The 12,347-nt window shown below is 41.8% G+C and overlaps 2 protein-coding genes across 4 annotated transcripts in view; both read left to right on the plus strand.

Moving 5' to 3' along the window:
- LOC109873391 (actin-binding LIM protein 3-like) overlaps nucleotides 1–9,196 on the plus strand; it is a 158,484-nt gene extending 149,288 nt beyond the window's left edge. For both annotated transcript variants that reach the window (XM_031808404.1, XM_031808405.1), the window contains 5 exons: nucleotides 2,300–2,358; nucleotides 2,510–2,570; nucleotides 2,679–2,686; nucleotides 6,724–6,804; nucleotides 6,944–9,196. In XM_031808404.1, coding sequence (XP_031664264.1) covers nucleotides 2,300–2,358; nucleotides 2,510–2,570; nucleotides 2,679–2,686; nucleotides 6,724–6,804; nucleotides 6,944–7,057 — 323 coding nt within the window. In that variant the 3' untranslated portion in view covers nucleotides 7,058–9,196. The remainder of the gene's footprint in view (nucleotides 1–2,299; nucleotides 2,359–2,509; nucleotides 2,571–2,678; nucleotides 2,687–6,723; nucleotides 6,805–6,943) is intronic.
- Nucleotides 9,197–11,939: 2,743 nt separating this feature from the next.
- Nucleotides 11,940–12,347, plus strand: part of afap1l1b (actin filament associated protein 1-like 1b) — a 45,954-nt gene continuing 45,546 nt past the window's right edge. Inside the window, exon 1 of one of the 2 annotated variants that reach the window (XM_031808410.1) lies at nucleotides 11,940–12,101. In XM_031808410.1, the coding sequence (XP_031664270.1) occupies nucleotides 12,044–12,101 (58 nt within the window). In that variant the 5' untranslated portion in view covers nucleotides 11,940–12,043. The remainder of the gene's footprint in view (nucleotides 12,102–12,347) is intronic. The other variant, XM_031808411.1, reaches the window with a different exon arrangement.

Genomic DNA, 12,347 nt, shown 5'->3' on the forward strand with positions numbered 1-12,347 from the left:
TACTTCAGTAAACGTGCTAGCTACTTCAGTAAACCGGCTAGCTACTTCAGTAAACCGGCTAGCTACTTCAGTAAACCGGCTAGCTACTTCAGTAAACGTGCTAGCTACTTCAGTAAACCGGCTAGCTACTTCAGTAAACCGGCTAGCTACTTCAGTAAACCGGCTAGCTACTTCAGTAAACGTGCTATCTACTTCAGTAAACTTGCTATCTACTTCAGTAAACGTGCTAGCTACTTCAGTAAACCTGCTAGCTACTTCAGTAAACGTGCTAGTTACTTCAGTAAACGTGCTAGTTACTTCAGTGGATGTTGTCACATTTCTACCGCTAAATTAATACATTTCTAGCGGCAAAATGTGTTATAGCTGTAATATAAGCAGGATAATCAACTCGGGGGCGTTCTCTGGAAAATAATGCAACACTTTTTGTAAAGTTAGTGCCATTCCACTAGCGTGTCATGGCACACCTTCCACAGAACACATAGCCCCTTGTTGATTATCCCTTCGGTATGCAGGGGGGAGTCAACATGGGCTCTTCAGCTATGGTTCACAGCTATGCCAGGTCGCAGTTGCAAATGAGAACTTGTTCTCAACTAGCCTATCTGGTTAAATAAAGGTGTTCTCAACTAGCCTATCTGGTTAAATAAAGGTGTTCTCAACTAGCCTATCTGGTTAAATAAAGGTGTTCTCAACTAGCCTACCTGGTTAAATAAAGGTGTTCTCAACTAGCCTACCTGGTTAAATAAAGGTGTTCTCAACTAGCCTACCTGGTTAAATAAAGGTGAAATAAAAAATGTCTCTCGTCTGATGTTGACCAGTGGTGGAAAACTATCCAACTGTCACACTTGAGGTAAAATAAAGACACCTTAATAGAAAATGACTCAAGTAAAAGTTAAAAGTCACTCAGTAAAATACTACTTGAGTAGTATTGGTTTGAAATATACTTAAGTATCAAAAGTAAATGTAATTGCAAAAATATACCTAAGTATTAAAAGTATAAAGTATAAATTGTTTCAAATTCCTTATATTAAGCAAAACAGACGGCTCTATTTGCTTGTTTTTTAAAGTTTATTTTCTGATAGCCAGGGGCAAGCTCCAACACTCAGACATAATTTACATACGAAGCATGTGTTTTAGTGAGTCGGCCAGATCTGAGGCAGTAGGGATGACCAGGGATGTTCTCTGTTTAGTGAGTCCTCCAGATCTGAGGCAGTAGGGATGACCAGGGATGTTCTCTGTTTAGTGAGTCCTCCAGATCTGAGGCAGTAGGGATTGACCAGGGATGTTCTCTGTTTAGTGAGTCCTCCAGATCTGAGGCAGTAGGGATGACCAGGGATGTTCTCTGTTTAGTGAGTCCTCCAGATCTGAGGCAGTAGGGATGACCAGGGATGTTCTCTGTTTAGTGAGTCCTCCAGATCTGAGGCAGTAGGGATGACCAGGGATGTTCTCTGTTTAGTGAGTCCTCCAGATCTGATGCAGTAGGGATGACCAGGGATGTTCTCTGTTTAGTGAGTCCTCCAGATCTGAGGCAGTAGGGATTGACCAGGGATGTTCTCTTGATAAGTGTGTGAATTAGACAATTGTCCTGTCCTGCTAAGCATAACGAGTACATTTGGGTGTCAGGGAAAATGTATGGAGTAAAAAGTACATAATTTTATTTAGGAATGTAGTGAAGTAAAAGTAGAAGTTGTCAAAAATATCAATAGTATAGTACATTACAAATACCCCCCCAAAAAACTACTTAAGCAGTACATTGGAGTATTTTTACTGAAGTACTTTACCCCACTGACATTGATTGAGTCATTCCTCTTTGACCCTGTGATTGTTCTCTGTCTGGGACAATGGTCATTACATTGATAACAAATGCCATTTCAAGAGCCTGAGATCAATTATCCTAATGATTGTTTACACAAGGATTATAAAGCGTGCGTGTTGCATCGTAGAGGGGGGCATTCTTATATTTTATTCATTTAGCAGACGCTCTTGTCCGGAACACATTTTCATACTTTTTCGTACCAATGCAATAATGCAATATCCAGTACATAATATTCCAGGCTTTCACATTGCTTTGTAATTTCATTGCCTGTAAATGAAAATCACAGAGGGCTTCTCCATTGTGTTTGCTGTTAGCGCCCCCTGCTGTCTCTTATATCGCCTTGCATTTGCAATCGGTTAGAGATTGCTACTTGCCCATCCCTCACAGTGTTTCTACTGAGTCGTGCTGCGGTGTTCTGCTGGGAGGCAGTGTATGGGTCAGGTCCCAGGCTGAACGGCTGGGATGCTTGTGTTTCTTCTCTTTCAGACTCCTTCATCTCCAAGTCAGCCTCGTTGCCAGGCTATGGCAGGAACGGACTGCACAGGGTTAGTTCCCTGATGGGGGCGGGGGGTTGTCACAGGATGTGGGTGTTGTAAATTGATCCTGTGTGGACCCAAACCATCCCATAGCAAGAGTAAAGACCAATAACTTTTTTGTATCTCTAAAATATTTATTCTTGTCATCTGTCTCTTTCAGCCCCAGAGTGCAGATTATTTCCAGTACGACAGCAGCAGTGCAGTTAACTGGGGAATCCGAGGTAAGCAATCGTGGCTTTACCATTCAATAATTTCACTTACAAATTACATAACCAATGAGAATATGAATAAATGTGGTGATCAGCTCTTTTTTTTCTCTTTTTCTACAGAATACAAAGTAAGATGTTACGCAAATTAATGAACAAACTGACTATCACTGAACCAAATGTAAGCTGGCTGTAGAGAACACTAGCAGAGACCACTCGTAGAGACCACTTGAAGAGACTACTAGTAGAGAACACTAGTAGAGACTACTAAAAGAGAACACTAGTAGAGACTACTAAAAGAGAACACTAGTAGAGAACACTAGTAGAGAACACTAGTAGAGAACACTAGTAGAGAACACTAGTAGAGAACACTAGAAGAGGACACTAGTAGAGAACACTAGAAGAGAACACTAGAAGAGAACACTAGAAGAGAACACTAGAAGAGAACACTAGAAGAGAACACTAGAAGAGAACACTTAGTAGAGATCACTAGTAGAGATCACTACTAAAGAACACTAGGAGAGAACACTAGTAGAGGACACGAGTAGAGACCGCTAGAAGAGACCACTAGAAGAGAACACTAGAAGAGGCCACTGGTAGAGAACACGAGTAGAGACCGCTAGAAGAGAACACTAGTAGAGAACACTAGTAGAGATCACTACTAAAGAACACTAGGAGAGAACACTAGGAGAGGACACGAGTAGAGACCGCTAGAAGAGACCACTAGAAGAGAACACTAGTAGAGGCCACTGGTAGAGAACACGAGTAGAGAACACTAGTAGAGAACACTAGTAGAGAACACTAGTAGAGAACACTAGTAGAGAACACTAGTAGAGAACACTAGTAGAGAACACTAGTAGAGAACACTAGTAGAGAACACTAGTAGAGAACACTAAAAGAGAACACTAAAAGAGACCACTAGTATAGACCACTAGAATAGAACACAAGTAGAGAACACTACTAGATAACACTAGAAGATAACTGTTACGCACGCCTCTATGAAGAGGGAACGCAACACCCTGCTACAACTAAACTCTAAGTGAAGCGAAAAAGGTATGGACTGTAGGTGCGAGTAAGGATGACAACAGGCAGAATGTGGTACCGTTTACAAGGACTTTATTCCTTTACATGGTAATATGGGGGAAAGGGGCTGGACGGAACCAAAGCAAAGAAAGTAAATCTCAAACCCCACCCCTCTCCTATCTTACCTGCCTACCCACTACTTACCTAATTTAGCACCACCTGGTGCCCTAACCAAAATACAGGGGGTGGTCCGCCCAGGTCTTACCTAGTGTGTCTAGACAGTGAATATACTACGGGTATATGTATGCCCGCGGGCCTCTTGCCTAAGCACTCCCTAGGTGCCTTCCCCTTCACCCCTGGGAACAAATGAAACAGAATATTAAACAATTTCACAAACAAACTAAGAAACAAAGGACGTCAAATAAGCTCTATCTGAGCAACAAACTCACAGAACATACCACTTTCCAGCAATGTACTCCCAGCAAAATCAACCTCTATCACAATCAATCTCAGCAATCCCTACCTCCAGCAAAATCTCCAGCAAAATCTCCAGCAAAATCTCCAGCAAAATCTCTAACAAATCTCTAACAACTCTCTAACAACTCTCTAACAACTCTCTAACAACTCTCTAACAACTCTCTAACAACTCTCTAACAACTCTCTAACAACTCTCTAACAAATCTCTCTAGCAAAATCTCTCTCCAAAAAGATCTCCCTCCTGAACAGAACACTGGCTTTTATATAGCTTCAGAAGGAATGGTAATTGTAGACAGCTGCGTCTTGACGAGGGGGCGGGGTCAGCTCTCCAATTAGCCCTGGAGTCGACCAATCAGCTGCTTGAGGGATTTCAGGAAGCCATTTCCTGAAATAAACACATGTAAATACACAAACTACAACACATAATCTGGGGAACGTAACAATAACATTAGAAGAGAACACTTAGTAGAGATCACTACTAAAGAACACTAGAAGAGACCGCTAGTATAGACCACTGGAATAGAACACTAGTAGAGAACACTAGAAGAGACCGCTAGTATAGACCACTAGTAGAGAACACTAGTAGAGAACACTAGAAGAGACCGCTAGTATAGACCACTAGTAGAGAACACTAGTAGAGAACACTAGTAGAGAACACTGGAATAGAACACTAGTAGAGAACACTAGTAGAGAACACTAGAAGAGAACACTAGAAGAGACCACTAGTAGAGAACACTGGAATAGAACACTAGTAGAGAACACTAGTAGAGAACACTAGAAGAGAACACTAGAAGAGACCACTAGTAGAGAACACTAGAAGAGACCACTAGTAGAGACCACTAGAAGAGAACACGAGTAGAGAACACTAGAAGAGACCACTAGTAGAGAACACTACTAGATAACACTAGAAGATAACATTAGAAGAGAACACTTAGTAGAGATCACTACTAAAGAACACTAGAAGAGACACGAGGACACGAGTAGAGAACGCTAGAAGAGAACGCTATGAGAGAACGCTATGAGAGAACGCTAGGAGAGAACACTAGAAGAGAACGCTAGGAGAGAACGCTTGTAGAGAACACTAGTAGAAAACACTAGAAGAGAACACTAGAAGAGAACAAGAGTAGAGAACACTAGAAGAGAACACTAGAGGAGGACACTGGTAGAGAACACTAGTAGAGAACACTAAAAGAGAAAACTAGTAGAAAACACTAGAATAGAAATCTAGAAGAGAAAACTAGTAGAGAAAACTAGTAGAGAACACTAGTAGAGAACACTAGAAGATAAACACTAGTAGAGAACACGAGTAGAGAACACTAGAAGAGAACACTAGAAGAGAGCACGAGTAGAGAACACTAGAAGAGAACACTGGAAGAGAACACGAGTAGAGAACACTAGAGGAGGACACTGTTAGAGAACACTAGTAGAGAACACTCGTAGAGAACACTAGTAGAGACCACTTGATGAGAACACTAGAAGAGAACACTAGAAGAGACCACTAGTAGAGACCACTAGAAGAGGACACTGGTAGAGAACACTAGTAGAGACCACTAGAAGCGACCACTAGTAGAGACCACTTGATGAGAACACTAGAAGAGAACACTAGAGGAGACCACTAGTAGAGACCACTAGAAGAGACCACTAGTAGAGACCACTAGTAGAGAACACTAGTAGAGAACACTTGATGAGACCACATGATGAGAACACTAGAAGAGACCACTAGTAGAGACCACTTGATGAGAACACTAGAAGAGAACACTAGAAGAGACCACTAGTAGAGAACACTAGAAGAGACCACTAGTAGAGACCACTTGATGAGAACACTAGAAGAGACCACTAGTAGAGACCACTTGATGAGACTACTAGTAGAGACCACTTGATGAGACCACTTGATGAGAACACTAGAAGAGACCACTAGTAGAGACCACTTGATGAGAACACTAGAAGAGAACACTAGAAGAGACCACTAGTAGAGACCACTTGATGAGACCACTAGTAGAGACCACTTGATGAGAACACTAGTAAAGAACACTAGAATAGGATATTGTTGCAGTGAATTGTGTTGTTTTACAGGGTCAGCCATAATAGTACGGCACCCCTGGAGTAAATTATGACGAAGTGCCTTGCTCAAGAACACATTCGATTTTTCACCTTTACAGCTCCTTTATTCAAAACAGAATCCTTTCGGTTCCTGGCCCAACACTCTAACCGCTAGGCTACCTGCTGTATGCAATTGAGATTCTCCCTATGTCTCTATGAGGAAGTCTGGGCTGGCGGGACACTTCCTACTACAGGAATTGACCTCGTCCATGGTGTCACAGAGATAAGAGTCTCCTCTGCTCCTCTCAGGAGACGGGTTCACCCCAGGTCCACTCACCTGGAAATTAGGTCTGGACAGGGAAGGAGGTTCAAAGCCATTCCGAGAGAGATATGGAGAATGTTGTCCTGACTGAACAGTCAGCTAGTGTCCATCCTATCTTACCGTTAGTATTAACCTCAGGTAAGAACCAGGAAGTGTGATTGTTGTCAGAGGAAGTACAGGTGAATGTATGACCCAGGCAAACATCTGTGATTCGTTGACAATAGGATGGCCAGCATTGCATAGTTTATGTATGGTGTGAAAATCTAAAATCATTTCATGTTTTCCTCATGACCATTCCTCCCTCAGATCTACCCATATGATGTGTTGGTGGTCACCATAAGGAGGCAGAACCAGCCCCCCAATGACGTGGACAGAGCCAGGCTAGAGGTGAGTTTCTCTCAGGTTTGTTAACATGCAAGTAATGAACACCTCTCACTGCACATGCTGTCAATTGTATTTCCATTTCTGAGTTGGTTATGACAATGTCTGCAACAACACTAACCTGTGTGTAATCTCCCTTTGCCAGCGCCACCTGTCTCCTGAGGACTTCTACCGGGTGTTTAGGATGACTATGCCTGATTTTGACCGGCTGGCACTGTGGAAGAGAAACGAGCTCAAGAAACAAGTCCGACTGTTCTGAAAGGATCAGACTGTAGAAGCTCAGTATAGCAGCCTGCTGGGCTTAACGTTAGAGGGGCCTGAGTCCTCACTGAGAGCCATAATAATCAGTCTGGGTAGTCCTCGATCCATCAGGTCAGAGTCACAGCAGAACCAGATCTAAAACCAGCTTGGGTTCTAGCCATAGAAATAGAATGAGTTGTAATGATAAAGTTCTGTTGTTCCAGGACATCCTCCGGGCCAGAGAAATAGAATGAGTTGTAATGATATAGTTCTGTTGTTCCAGGACATCCTCCGGGCCAGAGAAATAGAATGAGTTGTAATGATATAGTTCTGTTGTTCCAGGACATCCTCCGAGCCAGAGAAATCCAGCCAGCCTGAGTCTATACATCAATAATATATCTCTGGAGAAAGAGGAGTAACAGGCTCCTCCCCCTGAGCCATGTCTGTTTGTGGGAGAACTAGACCAGGCTAGTTCTGCCTATGCTTTCAGTATTAGGTGTTTGCTTTATTAGGGGGAGTTTAACTATAGTTCATGGCTGTCATGTCATGAGGTTATAGCAGATTTTAACCCTTTTCAGGTTGCAGGTTTGGAGAGCTCTGAGACATTATCTTATGATCAAGCAGGAAAGAGAACGAGCAAACTGTCCAAACAGAACATTCTACCAGAAAAACTCTGTCCTTGCTTTCTTTACTCTAAATATATTGTTTCATTCAGACTTTTATTTATTCATTTTTTACATTGAGACTAAAACGTTGTATTTCTTAATAGAGCAAGGGTCCCCCACGGAGTGAAAGGCTAGATCGATGTATTGTGGTAGTACAGTTTAAGAAAATGTGTGGATCATTGTGTGTTTACTGAAAAACCAAAGTAATACAACTATATTAAGAACCAATTAGTTTGTTTTAGATAGCAACATGCTTAAAGAACGACTGTCCCTAAAAAGCAACTTCTCTTTTTGAAAACAGCCCATGTGGCATCGATATCATTGATTCATTGATTCAAGTGTTAAAATGGACTACAAAGTGTAAATAGGATAGTCCTAACAGAATGAAGGGTACCCTAACAGTTTTCCTTGACTTGGGTTTATTTCAATGTGGTTTGACATTTGAAATCCCTATGGGGCTAGTTAAGGACCATCAGTAAATTACACAATGTATATGGAACAATCATTTAAAATATTAATAGCTCCAAATTTTAAAAAAAGAAGAAAATGTACTACTTTAAAATGAAGATAGCATGGGCAGCGCCTTTTAGGCTGTCACAGACACTATAATGGCACAAATACAAAGATGAGTCCATCTATCACTATGGCCTCTGGTTCACACACGTATCTGCCCTCTCATTGGCTAGAATGGTTCCACCTGATCTCGCATACTCCCACCTGCTTTCTGTCTTTGAGGACATGTATTTCCATTGTTAGAGCGGTCAATCGACTATCTTGTCAATATAATAGACAATCTTTGCTACGTGGGAACACACACACAAAAGACACCCACTTTAACCCCCCCGTTTGGCTTCAGTCATGGCCTTCTTAATGACCAAGCCAAAAAATGAGGCCAAATCAGGAAGTTCATCTCCCCTTTAAACAGACTGAATGCATGTTTCCAGAGAATATAAAACCAGGCTCTTGTCTACATACTAACAGTTGATTGTTTTACTAAATTGACGGGAAGGATCCAAACAATGTAATGTATGTGTTGGAGTTTTGGATTATTTAATCTTATAAATTTCAATTGAACCAAAGGGTTTCATTTACAGTAATGGAATATCATGTTATGATTGGATCTTGAATTGTATTCAGAGCTGGGATTGTATTTAGGATAAAAGCTGACGTGAGGGACTCTTCATGGGGAGACATGACCTGATTCTAACTAAACACATGGAGACAGAGATAATGAATAGAGATATACATTAATTAGATGGAATCTGCCTGTGGAGGAAAGTGGATTGGAGGGATTGGAGACCAGAAGTCTGGATTAGAGATGAAATAGAGGAATGGATCTGAATTAGATTACAACTGAAAGGGATTGAATGAACTCTTCCTTGAAAAATACCAAGGTGAGGAGGGAATGAATCGAGGTGAGAAGGGAAGGAATGGAGGTGAGAAGGGAAGGAATCGAGGTGAGAAGGGAAGGAATCGAGGTGAGGAGGGAAGGAATCGAGGTGAGGAGGGAAGGAATCGAGGTGAGGAGGGAAGGAATTGAGGTGAGGAGGGAAGGAATGGAGGTGAGGAGGGAAGGAATGGAGGTGATAAGGGAAGGAATCAGGGTGAGAAGGGAAGGAATCGAGGTGAGAAGGGAAGGAATGGAGGTGAGAAGGGAAGGAATGGAGGTGAGGGAATTTTGTGGATGTTGAAGTGGAATTGATTTGATGGAATTGTCCTGATTGGTCTATGTGGATACCAGTCCAAATGACAACCAGGGTCCTGATATAATTTGTTTTTGTTTTTGTTCCATACAGTGCGATCTAAATCAACTTAGGGGGTGAAATGATTACTGGTTGCTAATGAATACACTATAGTGTGCATACAGTAAAACAAAACATTATCCTGTTGGGTTTTGAAGAGGTGACTCCTGTTGGGTTTTGAAGACGTGACTCCTGTTGGGTTTTGAAGACGTGACTCCTAGTTATCTCCTGTTGGGTTTTGAAGACGTGTTGGGTTTTGAAGACGTGACTCCTAGTTATCTCCTGTTGGGTTTTGAAGAGGTGACTCCTGTTGGGTTTTGAAGACGTGACTCCTAGTTATCTCCTGTTGGGTTTTGAAGAGGTGACTCCTGTTGGGTTTTGAAGACGTGACTCCTAGTTATCTCCTGTTGGGTTTTGAATAGGTGACTCCTGTTGGGTTTTGAAGACGTGACTCCTAGTTATCTCCTGTTGGGTTTTGAAGAGGTGACTCCTAGTTATCTCCTGTTGGGTTTTGAAGAGGTGACTCCTAGTTATCTCCTGTTGGGTTTTGAAGAGGTGACTCCTAGTTATCTCCTGTTGGGTTTTGAGGAGGTGACCCCTAAGTTATCCAATAGATCATACAATATTCTTCGTAGCCGACATGCAAAGCTGTCCTTTTTCTTTCAGTTGTATTTGGATGGTCTGGTATGAGGTTGTGTGTCATAGGAAGAGATAGTTCTGATTGTTAGTGTATACAGCACTGCCTTTATCAGACTCATATTAGTCATACTGACTAGCAGCAGTCATTTAGTATAAATAACTCTTACTGTCATCTTTGTAATGGCTGTTTGTTTTATAGGTGTATAGGAAGGAATGGAGGTGAGAAGGGAAGGAATCGAGGTGAGAAGGGAAGGAATCGAGGTGAGGAGGGAAGGAATCGAGGTGAGGAGGGAAGGAATCGAGGTGAGGAGGGAAGGAATTGAGGTGAGGAGGGAAGGAATGGAGGTGAGGAGGGAAGGAATGGAGGTGATAAGGGAAGGAATCAGGGTGAGAAGGGAAGGAATGGAGGTGAGAAGGGAAGGAATGGAGGTGAGAAGGGAAGGAATGGAGGTGAGGGAATTTTGTGGATGTTGAAGTGGAATTGATTTGATGGAATTGTCCTGATTGGTCTATGTGGATACCAGTCCAAATGACAACCAGGGTCCTGATATAATTTGTTTTTGTTTTTGTTCCATACAGTGCGATCTAAATCAACTTAGGGGGTGAAATGATTACTGGTTGCTAATGAATACACTATAGTGTGCATACAGTAAAACAAAACATTATCCTGTTGGGTTTTGAAGAGGTGACTCCTGTTGGGTTTTGAAGACGTGACTCCTGTTGGGTTTTGAAGACGTGACTCCTAGTTATCTCCTGTTGGGTTTTGAAGACGTGTTGGGTTTTGAAGACGTGACTCCTAGTTATCTCCTGTTGGGTTTTGAAGAGGTGACTCCTGTTGGGTTTTGAAGACGTGACTCCTAGTTATCTCCTGTTGGGTTTTGAAGAGGTGACTCCTGTTGGGTTTTGAAGACGTGACTCCTAGTTATCTCCTGTTGGGTTTTGAATAGGTGACTCCTGTTGGGTTTTGAAGACGTGACTCCTAGTTATCTCCTGTTGGGTTTTGAAGAGGTGACTCCTAGTTATCTCCTGTTGGGTTTTGAAGAGGTGACTCCTAGTTATCTCCTGTTGGGTTTTGAAGAGGTGACTCCTAGTTATCTCCTGTTGGGTTTTGAGGAGGTGACCCCTAAGTTATCCAATAGATCATACAATATTCTTCGTAGCCGACATGCAAAGCTGTCCTTTTTCTTTCAGTTGTATTTGGATGGTCTGGTATGAGGTTGTGTGTCATAGGAAGAGATAGTTCTGATTGTTAGTGTATACAGCACTGCCTTTATCAGACTCATATTAGTCATACTGACTAGCAGCAGTCATTTAGTATAAATAACTCTTACTGTCATCTTTGTAATGGCTGTTTGTTTTATAGGTGTGTTGTGTGTGTGTGTGTGTGTGTGTGTGTGTGTGTGTGTGTGTGTGTGTGTGTGTGTGTGTGTGTGTGTGTGTGTGTGTGTGTGTGTGTGTGTGTGTGTGTGTGTGTGTGTGTGTGTGTGTGTGTGAGAGAGAGTCACAAGTTATCATAGATATTTACAATACTAACAGCAATACTGGTCAATAATGTACATACAGTACTTCCAGAATTCACAATCTCATTTTTGAATCTATATCCATTATAAAAGGTTTGGGAGACTTTTAAATGTATGTTTTCATTTTGTAACTGTACAAAGCAATCTGCATATTATTTATTTCAATGTCAGAACTACTGCTCAACAAATGATGTACATATTTTATTTAAATTAAAGCAGTTTACATGTGGATATTTGTCTGTGTTGATTGTACTAAGGTGATGTCATCGTGTGTAGCACAGTAGCCAATTAGATGTATTTTAAACTAGCGCTAGGACCCTGTGAGAGCGAGCAGATGAGGTAAACTCGCGTCTGTGACTGACTCATGTCTGTGTGTCACTTACGCCACACATGGGTCCACGTCGTGTAGCCTACTGCTGCGCAAACTTGTGCAAAATAAATGAACGTCAAAGAAGAAGCGGATTGGAAAACACACATGGATACCAGTAGTGTTAACTGTAAGTAACTGTCCTATTTCTAACGCAATGGCATGAAATGAATAGCGAAAACTGTTGAAGTATTAGTAAACTATTGAAGGAAAGTTTGGACATATCTCTCTCTACCTATCTCTGTTGATGCCTCTATTGTTGATTAATTGAGGAGTTGGATCATATCGCAGTAAAGTTCAATCGGATCATATCGCAGTAAAATTCAATCGGATCATATCGCAGTAAAGTTATATCGGTGCAGACATGCTGTGTGAA

Source organism: Oncorhynchus kisutch, linkage group LG28 (genome assembly GCF_002021735.2).
Source record: "Oncorhynchus kisutch isolate 150728-3 linkage group LG28, Okis_V2, whole genome shotgun sequence".
Classification (NCBI taxonomy): Eukaryota; Metazoa; Chordata; class Actinopteri; order Salmoniformes; family Salmonidae; genus Oncorhynchus; species Oncorhynchus kisutch.